At 39.0% G+C, this 14,054-nt stretch overlaps 1 protein-coding gene across 1 annotated transcript; it reads right to left on the bottom strand.

Annotated features, from left to right (window-relative positions):
* Positions 1–11,618: 11,618 nt before the first annotated feature.
* On the bottom strand, positions 11,619–13,154 carry sox17 (SRY-box transcription factor 17). The gene is made up of 2 exons (XM_040044389.1): positions 12,857–13,154; positions 11,619–12,532 (listed from the first exon to the last, which is right to left on the bottom strand). Exons 1-2 carry the CDS (start codon positions 13,152–13,154, stop codon positions 11,643–11,645), a joined length of 1,188 nt encoding a protein of 395 aa, XP_039900323.1. The 3' UTR covers positions 11,619–11,642.
* Between the last annotated feature and the right edge of the window lie 900 nt (positions 13,155–14,054).

The raw sequence follows: 14,054 nt of genomic DNA, 5'->3' as shown, positions 1-14,054 counted from the left end.
CGTGCCATCGGTTCGTCCTCTCTGACAGTCAGGCTAGTTTAAAATGCTCTGTCTTATTGTGGAGTTTAGTCAATCTAAACACATAAATCTGAGCTAACAGATTTTCTTTTTAATGATCAGTGGTCTTTTTTATCTGGACGTGCAGCAGACATTTTCACACAACAAATAGGCAGATAACAGTTGCCAGAGGAAACTCTAAATGATTATCACTGCAGTTTGAAACTTGAAACAATACACTATACAACAATCCTCTGCTTTTCCATATGTTTACAGCCGCAGCCCCCCATCTGATTTTTACAATCTCCCCAATGCTCAAGGAAACAGGACAAAACCAGGAAATGATGATGTCAGATATAGAAATTATGCAATATTCAAAAGGCTTTGCTCCACATTTCCATCAACTATTTGCTCAGACCAGCACATCCAGATGGCCCGAGCTGTTTGTAGCACTAAATAAAGAGTGTGATGCCATGTATGCAGTCAGGGATCCCTATTAATTCCTCCTTTTAGCTGTACAAAACATGGTGCGGCCAGCACAGTATGTCATCAGGTAGTAAATAGAAGCAGCCTGGACATGTGTGCACACAAACACACACACGTACATCGCTGCATGTATCTGAGTTGCTATAAAAAGCTAATTATGATCCCTCGATAAGACCTCTGTAACAAAAAAAGATGAATAATGATTAATCAGGTAAGACTTCTCAAATAATTACTGATTCTAGTATGATCAGAAATTAAAATGTTTTATATTTAATGCAGAATAATTTTATTGTGCAAGTCGTTAAATCTATACTTTCAGAACACAGGAAACAGACAACATTGCATTTAATGTAACAATACAATGTGAAGATTTTATCAGATGTCCTCATCATGCTTTTCAGACAGTCAAACTGACCAGCTAACTGAATGAATAATTAAATACAAAATGCCGTTTTTAAATGGTGATTTTATTTATTAAAGGAAGAAAATGATTCCCAAATTTATCTGGCCCTGTTTTTCACTTCACTGTGGGGGAATTTTGCGTGTAATTCAGCCACACTGGAGGGTTTTCCAACATGAACAGCCTGTTTAAGGTTGTGCCAAAGCATCCCAATCTGATTTAAGTCCAGACTTTGACTGGGCCACACTGAAACCTTTTTTTTTTATTACATTTTTTGTGTGTGCGTGTGTATGATTGAGAAGTGGACTTGCTGGTATGTTCATTACCAAAGTGTGCTTGAGCTTCGAGTCCTGAACTTCTTCTTCAGCATTTTCTGGGAATAAGCAGAATTCATGAAGCAGCAAAGCAGTCCCGGACCATTACCTTACCACCACTATGTCTGACTGTTGGCTTGATGTTCTTTTTATGAAATGCTCTGTTAGTTTTACACCAGATGTAACGGGACTCAAACCTTCCAAAAAAATGTGTTTTTGTCTCATCAGGTCACAGAATATTTTCCTAAAAGTCTTGCGGATCATCCAGATGTTTTCTGGTAAATGTGAAATGAGTCATGCCATTTCCCCCCAGTCTCTTTCTGATTGTCGAATCATGAACTCTGACCTTAACTGAAGCAAGAGAGGCCTGCAGGTCTTTAGATGTTGCTCTGAGGTCTTTTGGGACCTCCTGGATGAGTCGGTGATGTGCCACGATGTGTTGGTTTTTGAATCTTTTAGCCTGCTTCACTTTGTCAGACAGGGTCTACTTAAGTGATTTCTTGCTTCATGGTTGGGATTTTACTTTTTCACATAAGATCAGGTAGATATAGATAAGCGTTTTTCTCCATTAATAACTGAATTTTGTATTTTCGCTTGTTATATTTGGTTAAAATTTGCTTGATGATCTGAAACATAAAATATGGACAAGTATGCAAATAACAAAGAAATCAGGAGGGGGGCACATATGCAGACTCACTAAAGCCATTTGTCTAACATCATGCTGCCTTTTTTTAATTTTTATTTTCAGAGTCTATTTTTTTCTTTTTAAAATATGGGGTGGGCAGGTAGGCTGAGATGTCCAGGTTCTGGTCCTTGTGTTTTAAAGATTTTAAAATAATGTATTTTTATGAATATATTATTTATTATATTATATTATATTATTGTTTGTTTAGCATGCATAAAAAAATCTATTTTAAAAATCAGCATATTATCTGTATATTAAAAATTACACTATAATCAAAACATTCAAGTAACCTTTATGTCTTCATAAATTTAAAATATTTGCTGTAACTTAAAATTTATGTGCAGCAAAACATTTTAGCGTGTGATCGTGTGCATGCTAGATATCGTAGTTATGTAATTATAATTTTTGTTGTCACGTTTATTTTGACTCGTGGTGTTAAAATAACAAGTTATTTCAATGGTGTGTTGCAAGAAATGCTGAAAGCAAAAGCAGAGCTGGAGCTTAACATACCAGGCCGTGCATCATCACTGCAGGGCTTCTGTCCGGGATTACCCGGCTATCCCACCTCACCTGCATCCACTGCAGGCTCACGTGCTCCCAACTAACCACACACTATGCTTTTTCCCACGCACTCTGCGGTAATCTCACACTGACTGGCAAAATTATCAGCCTTTTACTTTACAACAGGGGTCTCAAACTTAAATGTGCTGTGGACCACTGCTGGCACTGTCATCTTATGTGAGGGCCACTTTAGTCTGTAAGTAGTACAAAAACAAACAAACAAGAAAACACCCACAAACATGTCCAAAACTGTAGTGTTTTGTTTGTTTTTTGAAAATTTAAAACATTGTATGAAAAGGCAAAACTGCAAACATGAACACAATTTTTTTCTAACTGAAGCCTTTCACTGAACTACCAAATAAACAAACTGGTGCTCTCTCTTTCAGGCCAGACACGTGGCAGCACTTCCGCTATAATTTTGTTCGTATTTAACAAAATAAAAATGCAGACATAACTATACACATTAGCTTTTGACTGCTAGAAAAACTTGTTTTCTTTACAAATAACTGACTGAACTAACACAGCCAATCCCTCAACATGTTTGTGCTCTCTGCACATACTGCCCTTATATTAAATGCTTTAGAACTTATTTTAAAATTGCACTCAACAACAAACAAATCCTTCCTAACACAAAAAGTAACTGCATTATATTTATTCCCGTTAATACACAGGCCAAGTAGGGGTGACGTGGGCCACAAGTGGCCCCCGGGCCACAAGTTGAGACCCCTGCTTTACAATGTTCTGCATTTACAACAATGTTAACAGAGAAATCGCTAAATGTTTAATTTTTTCACGAGTTACAACATTTTTGATCAGGTATACTGTGCAGTTAAACTTACTGTTTAAAGTACATCAGATACATTTAAAGAGACAGGATAAATTAAAAGAAAAACGGCATTATTTAGCCCTAGCGTTAAGAGCTTTGGAAATTGTGATCAACTTTATCCTATGAAACACTTCTATCCGGATAGGAGTGGTTTATTCCAGGATGACCGCTTACATGAGTCACAGAGGGTCACTGAGTGTTTTGATGGATATAAAAAAGTTATGTGAATCATATGCTTTGGTATCTACTATCACCAGTTACATTCTTATGGGAGGACCAATACGATCATTCAGGCCTTACATGGGTAAATGTCTTTTGAAGGAATGGTGTTTTTTAAAAAAATATTACATATATGTTTAGTAACAATCAGTATAAATGCAAGAGAAGTATTTTGAAGTATTTTGTTATATAGTATATAACAAAAAAACTTTCCCCACTATATATACAGCGTCTTTATATAGTATTTTAATCAATATGCCAATGTGTTTGACATTTATTTTTAGTTTACATACATACAGTGTTATACCTGCCTAATTACATCACAACATTAATATTAAACTTTAATCATATAATGTTATCTTAGATGTTTTTGTGCTTGGATATTGAACTTGCCACATTATTGTAAGAGTATGTGTTTTAAAGACACGCACTTGGTAAAGGCTGAACAGTGAGCTTCACGTAGCCCAGCACTCAGCTGACCCCTGGTGGCTACAACCAACAACACAGATGGCTTCTTTACAGCCTCCAGAAAACGCCAACCACTCTCTAACAGCATTCAAATATTAAAAACCTGTTGAATTTTAAAAAAGATTTTAAATACCAAAATATGTTAAAATATATGAACGCAGCACATCGTCACTAACAGATGGGGCCTGCCGTGGAGGAGACAGGGCCTTCAGGTGGAGGAATGAGCTCCTGAGGAACTGGAAGTGGGCTGTTTGCTATTTCAGTGGAAATGTGTTTGATGTTTGTTTGAAGTTCATAATCCAATATCACTAGTGCAAATACGCTTCCTGTGTAAGAGACAACCTTCAGACTCACAGTGTTATTGAAAGAAAAACAGCAAACAATGTCTAGACAATGTTGTGCTGCAGTTTATTAAAATGTTTATCTCAAAATATGATATCAAAACTTTTTTCCAAAAGTTTCCCAAGGCCTCACTTGAGACGTTAGGTCTTTATAATGAAAACTATTGGAAAGCCATTAAAATAATTACCTAATTTAGCAGGCTGCCTTATTCTGAATGCAGTATTTTTAATTCATATCGAGAGGTTAGCATTAAAACTGTCCTGTAATCACTTATCAAACTGAAACAACTGATTAAAAGAGATACTGAGCTCAAGTTTCAGTTTTCTAGGAAGGTAAAGTTGACTTGAATGTGGGTAAAATCTAAGATAAATGCACAAACAACAAAAACGTCTCATAAATTGTACAACACCCCAGTTTCAGCAGCTCAGACATACAAACACATACACACAAAGACACACTCATTCACACACAAAAACAATGCGACAACAAAGGCAGGTGACCTGGGTCATGACACTCTGCCCTCTCCTCTCTTTATTTAGACTATATTTTTATGTATTTTTATTTTTTAGGAAGTCTTACCGGTGATTCCCAAAATGGGTCCAGTGGTGTGAATTTCACAGAGCATGGTTTCCTCTCGGATAGAGGATGTTCCCAGCCAATCTTTCATGGATGGAGCAAACAGAAGTCATCGGAACGAGGAAGTGGGGACAGGTGCTCTCTGAAGATTCAATGATTGAAAGAAAGAAAGAAAAAAACAGAGCTACAGACAATGGCCCACGTTTATCTTGAGCTGCAGTATTTTGGATGTTATTAAATCAGTTTGTTGTAGGATCTGAAAGATTCATGTCACTGTTTATTTCAGTTTCTTTTAGCTGTTTACTCAATTTTTACTCAAGTGTCTTTTCATACTCACAATCCATGACCTAGCTTCTATTGGTTTTAACTATAAATCAGTTACTTAACCTATTTCATCATTTTTTCTTTATTTACTTATTTACTTCTTCATTGTCTTTTAGCTATCTGCTTAAACTGTTTAGCTAAGGCCTAACTATTATTAATGCTTAGCTAAGTTATTTTTAAACCATTTCTGTTGTTTTTAGCTAAGGGCTAATTTCTTATATTTAAGTAAGTATTTCTGCTGTTAGGTTTGCTATTTCATCTGCAACTGAAAGTTTTTGTATTTTTTCAGGTTTTTCTTTCAGAAATTATTATTTATTTCAGCAGTTTTTAGATTCTGTTTCAAACATTTAGTCCTCATTTTTCGGTTACTTTTCCTGAACTATTAATCTGCATTTACATAGCCTGCTGCTTTTAATTATATTTCATTAAATGTTGTACTTTATGATTACCTTTTGCTAATTGTTTCAGTCACTTGTTAATTGCCATAAGCTAGCAATTACATTAAATGTTTTTAAAAAAATCTGTTTTACCATAAACATGTTAGTTGTAGCTAGCTAATTAAGCTAACCAAATAATTATCTAATTTGTTAGTATTTGTCTGTTAAATACTTTTAGCTATTAAACCACTTAAATTAAGCAAATGATTTCAGTAAATTGTTCACTGAGTACTTTTCAGCTACATAACTTTATGATTTTTATCTGGGCTTTTAAGCAAAAACGAATGGCCAAGAAGTGTAAGTTTGCGTATGTCAGTTAACTTGCATTTTATTTTATTGTTTTCAAAGCTTTAAGCTCTTGTAGAGCTACACAATTATTTTAAGTGTTTTTATCTTTTAGATAGCACATTGAGTTTACATTTAATGAACTGTACGATATAAATAAGACTGACACTATTTAGCTTTTCCATGACGATATTTTAGGATATCCATTGTATTTTATCTACATTTCATACATTTTTGCCCTTTCAACTTTTCACTTTGCTTTTAAAGTGTATTTGAAATTCATGTTGTAATTTTCCACATTATTTGGATTTTGCATTCACTTCTTCTCAACGCTGGCATCAAATTGAAGTTACTCATTAATGACTAATCATATTACACAATGTTCTTTGTTCATCATTGCTCACTTTCCTTACTTGTTTCTCAAGAAAGGAGCCAGCAGGGAATCCTGTAACAAGAGGACACAAAACTTAAAGAAAGCAAAGTGTGGCTGAACACTCTGCCAACACCTTTTAGCCTCCCAAAGAAAAAACACAGCCGAGAGGAAACTGACTGCTGATGTAGTCATCTTATACTCACTACCCGCCTGGACATGAGCTAAAAATTGTCCTGAATGCCACAAGGGGATTCAGACAAAAGAACAGTGAGTGCTGAGCTGATCAGGAGAGGCCTGGAGTTGATTCAGCTCCCTGAGTCAATTCCTGACTGTGAAACAAATGTGCTAGCCAGTTTGAAAAATGTTCTCTGGCACCAAACCACAACTTTATAATCAGCACTATCAGACCTAGCTTCTGTTGGCCTTATCTTACTTATTTCTGCTGCAACACTTTATCATTTCTGCATATTTTTTACTCTCTTTTGAAACACCTTTTTAAGAAACGAACCAAAACAAAACACTTTACGTATGTAGGCCACCTCTGCTTTGAAGCTAGGTTGAGCACCAATACTTTTATACCTGCATGCAGCATCTTCATGTCTCGTAAATATTACTATACTCCTTCTATTGGCCTGTTGGTGTTTGAAATTACATAATGTATGTAATATAAAATGAATGAATGTATTATGCATCATATTTTGTGATTGTTTTAATTTCTCTAAATGTCCAGCTTTTTTTGCACGAAGCAAAAATCATGCATTTAAACTTTTAACTAATTTATATAAAACAAAACACCTTCCTGTGAAACATGTTAACATTGCCTTGCAACCATGCAATTAAAAAGACTTCAAGTCAGTAATTATTTATCACAGAATACCTGTTCAATTAATTAAATCACAAACAAATTGCTTACATCTGACTTTGTCGTCATAGAGAAAAAAAAAGAAAGCTTTTTAGGTCACAGCATTGAGTGGAGATTGACTGTATCTGTGAAACTATATATAGTGGGAACACAACTGGACGATGGTGTGACAGGCAGAGACCATAAAAGCGATCAGGCCTGAGAGGGATAGCATATGCCTGGGATTATGAACAACCAGCCCTGCTTTAGACAAAGGACACACCCTCTCCTGCAGCTGTCTCGCATGCTGTATTTGCAATCTACTATCAATGACTTAATCAGTTTGCAGCCCCTATCTGTCGCTCTCTCTGAAACCCAGACTTTCAATAGTTTGCACACAGAGTTTTGATTTATGTGCGTTACTGCGTCACACTTGTGTTGAAACTGAACCCATTTCAAAGTCAGTTACAGATGTAAAACCATGTTGAAATCTAACCTCGTGTCATATGCATATATGATTTTATTTATTTGTGCGTCATTTTCATGCTGATCAGTCTTCATACAATTGACCGATTAACTGTTTAGAATAGAAAATGCCAGGAAATAGTGAGACTGTACCATTGTGAGTTGTAGCACAAATTGATGTAATCAAATTCCTTGTTTTGTTGGACCAACGTTGAAAAATGTCAGCGAAACACAGCAGATCCTCACGTTTTTTTTGAGCCACAGTTTCATTTTTTTCTGTATGAATGGTATGAAGACCTAATAGGACAGTATTTTAGTACACAACTTGAATATAATAACTTTAATTACTTGATTACTTTATTGTTTACAAGCATTTAAAAAAAAAGCAGCATCTATTGTTGTCGGTGTTGTACAGCTAATACAATAAATTCATACAAAACAATGAGAGAGATTTTAAAAATCAAAGCACAAAATGAGAAAACTTCAGTAAAACCACACACGTAAAGCCGTGCCTGGCTTAAAAGCTGATGTGAAGAGGTAGTTCAGGTGTACCTAAAGGCCTGATCTCCTTTATGTTTTTTGGCTCAGCAGACTTCAGGGATCTAGTGGGAGTGTACAAAGTTAAGAGATCAGAGAGGTAAGGAGGCGCCAACCTATGCAATGCCCTAAAAGCAAACAGTGAAATCTTAAAATCAATTCTAAAACTGCCTGGTAGCCAGTGTAAAGAAACCAACATGGGGGATATGTAGTTGTTAAGCACCGAGTCGCAGCGTTTGGGATGATTGACACCTGAATTAAACCTATTACAACAGTCAAATCAAGATCAAATACTTATTTATTTTAGGTGGTTTGTAAGGTCTTAATGAGAACCAATTTGGCAGGTTGTGAAAAGTCTCCTTGGGCAATGCTTATGCTGCAAATGCTGGTAAAATATCAGAAAGTCCAGGTCTTCTGCAGCCTTTTTGCATAAATCTCATTGTATATTTGTATAGTTACTATAAAAGGTATTCTAGTCTATTCTATAAGCTGCTGAAAAAAGTCAAACCAAGCTGCAGTGAAATTGTTTTAAAATAAAAATAAATACAATGAATGGATTATTTCTCACTATAAATAAGGTGTTACCAACCTTAATAAAGTAACTTTATGGAAAAAATACTTTTATATAATAGTTGATAAACTATTAGCTTTTTATTTTTTCTTTATAGTAAAATCATATTCGGGACATTCTCGTGACATGGCTTTTTATCTGCTCTCCTTGTTACTGAATGGTATAATGTTAAGAGCGAGAACTCAATTAGGGATAAGTGCTTGCACCTGGAGCCAGCTCCTCAGGTGAGCTGTATTATCTATACTGTGCGTTTGCTGTTTATTGAGCATAATCACGCACTGCTGTGGTGACATAATAATATCTGCTAAAACCTCTCGGAGGTCAAATACAGCCGACGGTGCCGGTTTGTTGAATCAAACTGCAGCTGTCTCCTTTGCGGCTACACGAGGCTGTATTTGTCTGTGTGTTTGCGAAAGGCAGCTACCTGAGATGAGATTAGGGCAGTGCCATGATTAAGTGCTGCTGTGTTAATGCAGCCCGTCGTGCTGCTGTAATCTCTGAGTGGCTCCCTGCGCACTGCCTGGCAGCGAAGCCCCAGGACACACGGGTACACAAAAAACCTCACACACACAAACACGCACACGTGCACACTACTGCTGCAGTGGGAACATCATGAAAGCCCTGATTTCCTGAGCTTTGAGCTGTGCTCTCTTTGCTCTGACAGAATTTCTTGCTTTTACCTGAAAACATTTCAGTGCTGCTGCTTGATACAAACATCACTGTTATAAATAGGCTGAAAAACATTAAATAGATGCTCTTCTTTCTTATATGTGGGACAATATGAAAACAACCAGTTGTATAGTATAAAATATTATATTAAGAAATGCATGTTTGTGTTATTGTGGGGTCTACCTCACAATATAAAATGCCTTTGGTGACTTGTTGTTGTGATTTGGGGCTATATAAATAAATTTGAACTGAATGGCCTCTTAACACCATAAACTGTATCTAGCTTGTTAAATACAAAAGCAAATAATAATTAAGTCTTTTACATTAGTAAGTAATTACATGTACTTATACAGTGCTTTTCAGGATACCAATCACCACCTGTGTCACATCCAATAAAACCAACAAAACAAAAAACATAAGACCAGAAATAAAATTACAACATCTACATTCTACTGCTGAGAAATTTTACGTTTTTATAAATGTTGTTTTTTTATATAAAAAGTAGAATGTTTTCCAAGCTGTTTTTAAGTGAATTTGATTCAATTATAAATGAAAAAGAAATATAAACAAAATCAATCAATCAAATAACTGATTAAAAGTTTCCATCATATCTCCAACATGTACATAATTTTATCCAACACCTCCCACATCTGTCTGAATTGTCAGATTTCCTTGTTGAGCTCTTCCTCGTCAATTAGCCCGGGTCAATTATCGTAATGAGATAATATCACGGTTGACGTGGGGGGTCTGCCTCTCCCTAAGTCCGCGCAGGTGACCCCCACCCACTGTGCTGATGCCTCGGGGATCGTGGCCTGAGCCTGTTGTTATGCACCTATTAGCGGTAACGACAGGGAGGATAAACCTGCCACTCAGCTGCAGACTGAATTTAAACACATTCAGAGCCATTACGCTGGATTCTCCTGCACGGCCTGGAGGTAGATACGTCGGTTTTGGGTGACAGAAGGGAAAGCAAAACACGTAGCGAACTGTGGGAAGAGCGTCAGTATTTACCCTGAGCCCAACATCTGTTTCTGCATAAGAGAATACTTAAAACATTCAGAGGGAACAAAGTGTACGAATATATATACACACCTCAGGACCATGTTTCCTCTGAAGTGCTAAAAATGGCTCGTGAGGTCAGGGTGATTGACCCTTGAGAGAAGAACCTCTTCCTTTTAAAATAGGAAAAACCTCTATTTATAAAATGGGACTCTTGCTGTGTTATAAATACATCAAATTACCCTCAAGGTCTGGGTTGATCTCTTAAAGATTTTAGCCCGATAAGTTTGATTCATGTCAAAGCGACAGACGGGCATTAGTGGATAAATATATCATCGCCGTTCGGTATACCCACAGAAATAACGCCTGATGTCACTGCCATGTTATTAAGCATAGCTGGAGGATGGATATTGAAGCGTATACCTAATGCTCTGTTGTTAAACACGCAAAAATAAATGGTCACCATTGTTCAAAAGACGTGTAGTTGTCCACACGTAATTTTAATGGCCCCTACCATTAATCAGAAAAGACTAAATCATTTACAGACAGGATATCCGGAGCATAAACTGCTCTCCCATGCTGCGAAAACAAGGCGCCATGTGTAACGCAGGCACTGAGATTGCCTCCACTGTGTCCGGGCCAGGAAGCCGGGTCGCAGCCCTCCGCTGCCCTGCTTCCAGGTGAGCAACCGTTTCTGCTGGGAACGCGTTCAGCTCCGTGTGGAAGTCGGAAAAACAAACAACCACATAATAAGGAATAAGGCTTGGCCGCATAAAAAGGTGAATTTGTGCTATAATATTTTTATAACTAAATATTGACATATTTATGAAATAAAACATACCCCAATATAAAATTAAAATATGAAATCCGATGCATTTCATCAAATGTCATTCTGAATTTAAGAATATAGACAAAATAATACGCGAGAGAACAAGACTATTTGCAAACATTTATTTCTCAAAAGTGCAAAAGTATAAAAAAAACATTCAGTATATACATAAACGTTAAAATAGTGACTGTACAATATTTATCATCACAAAATGACTTCATATCCCTGCGAGAGAGGAAGAGAAAAGTTCAAGCCAGTGTTCCTACTAAAATCCTCAATGGCTTTATTAACTGTTCTTGTACAGTACAAAGCTGGGTTTAAATCTCCTAAACCTCCTGCTTCAGTAAAAAAACCAAACATTTTTTGTTCAGATTTAGCTACAGAGATTTGAGGTCAGAGCATGTGTCCTTGTTGCAGGGTAACAGGCCGGGCAGGAGGTTAGGAGTTGTTGTAGCTACAGTAATACACAGCTGTGCTGGCGTCTGACAGCACCGATGATATGAGGCTTTCAGGTCCTTGCATGCCTGCCTCGTGTGACCCGTACGGCAAGCCTGTCATGTCCGCACGCGCTGAAGAGGAACTCAAATACTGCTCGAACTCGCTGCGGTCTACCTCACCGATCAGGTCAGGGTGGTGCATCTGCTCCACGCTGTCTGCTGAGTGAGGGTGAGCGTCAGGAGGTGGGGAGAGCTGTCCTGCTCCACCGGGGTGCCGTTTGGTGTGACTGGGATTGCAGTGGTGAGGGTAATACATGGCTAAAGGGTTGGGGCACCCCATGTACGAAGGGGGGAGCTGAGGGGGCTGCTCTTGAGCCGAGGCTGGGTGTCGGTGCACGATGGCGTTGCTGTGGTGGTTGGAGAGGGGGTCCTGGGGCTGAAATTCTGCAGCTTGTGACTGGTAAGAGTATGCAGGCATCATGTGACAATCCTCTTGTGAATGGGGGGGAAAGAACATGGACTCTGACTCCACAGCGTCCAGGGGAGAGGTGTCAGGCGTGGGCAGGCTGTAGGTTTCATAAGAGGGGCCTCCAAGAGCCTGAGCATCACGGTAGTGACTGAGCGGCTGTGGAGGAACCTGGAAGCCGTGCTCATGGTAGCCAAGGCTATCCACAAACACCCTGTTCTCCCCGGGCATCGATGAGGCCGTGTGATCTGACACGCCATGGACCAGAAAGCCAGAGTCCAGCCTCTTAATCCTCTTCACCTGCTTCCGCCGCCGGGGCCGGTACTTGTAGTTGGGGTGGTCCTGCATGTGCTGGACCCGCAGCCGCTCTGCCTCTTCCACAAAAGGCTGCTTTTCTGTTATAGGAAGCGATTTCCATGATTTTCCTGCAGGTCAAGAAGAGAGTACACATCAGTGATATGTCAGCAGATACCGTGTGCAGTCTGGTGATGCACACAAAAATAGCCTGTTGCCATTTTAGGGGACTGGGACAGGTTTTTGAGGTTACACCTACAGCCAACTCAGACAAGAGTAACTTTTAAAAACGTCACGTCATCTGCTGGGAAAGGACTATTTACATTTATCTGAGAATAAAATTGACATAACAGTAAAAATGCAATCACGTAAAGACTGAAAATCAGTGGAAAATAAAAGCGTGACTGCACAGATGTGACAAATACAGTTGTTTAAAAAAGTATGAACGTCCTTACCCAGCATTTTGCTCAGCTCTGCGTTGTGCAGGTCCGGGTTTTGCTGCGCCAGTCTCTTGCGCTCATCCTTTGCCCAGACCATAAACGCATTCATGGGCCGTCGGATCCGAGGTTCGCTTTTCCCGCGATTCTGGCTGCCGGAGCTGGACGCGCACGGCTCGTTTTTCACTTTTGTGTCCCCAAGAGGACTGAGAGGGTCGGCCCACTGGCAGTGTCCCATTCCAGGCATCATGACTGACAGCGTACACCTTCCCTGGGTCTGATCGTCGCTGGCGTAACCCGCATCGGGACTACTCATCTCTGTCCAGCTGGGAGGATTGGAGAGAGCCACCGGACAGCTCGCAGAGGCGACAACACACGACAAGTAATAAATTCTTAATAACAAGTTGTTTTTTTTTAACAAATCAAAGAAAAATCAAATGCGCCTTGCTTTCAGAGTGGAATGAAAAATAATTAGTCACATCCATTAGCGTCTCTTAGAAGCCGCATGGACCGAAAGATACCGACTACTCAGCAGTGAGCGTGAATGTCGGTGCGCTATAAACGCAGAAGCAGCCAATCGCCGTGTGGAGGGAGTGCCCACTACTACAAAGGTGTAAAAAAGTTCAGAGCACGCCCACGACCCTTGTTTGGAGTGGTGACATCCTTCAAAGGGGGAGGAGGGGGGAAGCAGTGGTATTTCAAATAGGTGCAGAAAGTCATGTGCAGCTAGATGTTGAATCCTGCAATGAGTTTAAACACGTATCCGGGCATTAGTGCAACATTGTCAGACTTTGCATTTGGATTTATCCGTTTGGATTAAAAAGACTTGAAACTAAACAAAAAAAACTTTTAAATCCACAATAAACGGAGAGGCAGAGCCACGCGCGCCGGTCGCGTTGTTATTCTCACCTCGCTCTTGCGTCAGACACCAATACCTCATCACCAATCTGTGTATTGGCTCCCAAACTGCGTTAGAGGCTCTTGCAATCTAATGGACTTAATGGCTCCGTCATTAGCAACTTTTACGCGCGGCTATCTCGATGCAAATTTTCTTTGAGAGCAGCATAATAAGACGCGCTGGACAAAGGGGGGGTGGGGTGAAATAAACATTAAAACCACAGAGTGTTGTGATACTGGAGCGCTGCCAGCTTCTCTCTCAGCACCCCGATGTTCAAAAAGTCAAGTTTCTCCTGCTGTAGACACACCGAGGGTCTGG

The sequence above is a fragment of the Simochromis diagramma genome, unplaced genomic scaffold (assembly GCF_900408965.1).
Source record: "Simochromis diagramma unplaced genomic scaffold, fSimDia1.1 OVJJ01000602.1, whole genome shotgun sequence".
Classification (NCBI taxonomy): Eukaryota; Metazoa; Chordata; class Actinopteri; order Cichliformes; family Cichlidae; genus Simochromis; species Simochromis diagramma.
Note: the sequence above shows the minus strand (reverse complement) of the source record. Positions and strands in the feature narration are given on the sequence as shown.

Coding starts and splice junctions, on each gene's coding strand:
- sox17 (XM_040044389.1), bottom strand. CDS start 13,154: ATGAGTAGTCCCGATGCGGGTTACGCCAGCGACGATCAGACCCAGGGA. Junction 12,533..12,856: donor AGAGCTGAGCAAAATGCTGG/GTAAGGACGTTC, acceptor CTTGACCTGCAG/GAAAATCATGGAAATCGCTT.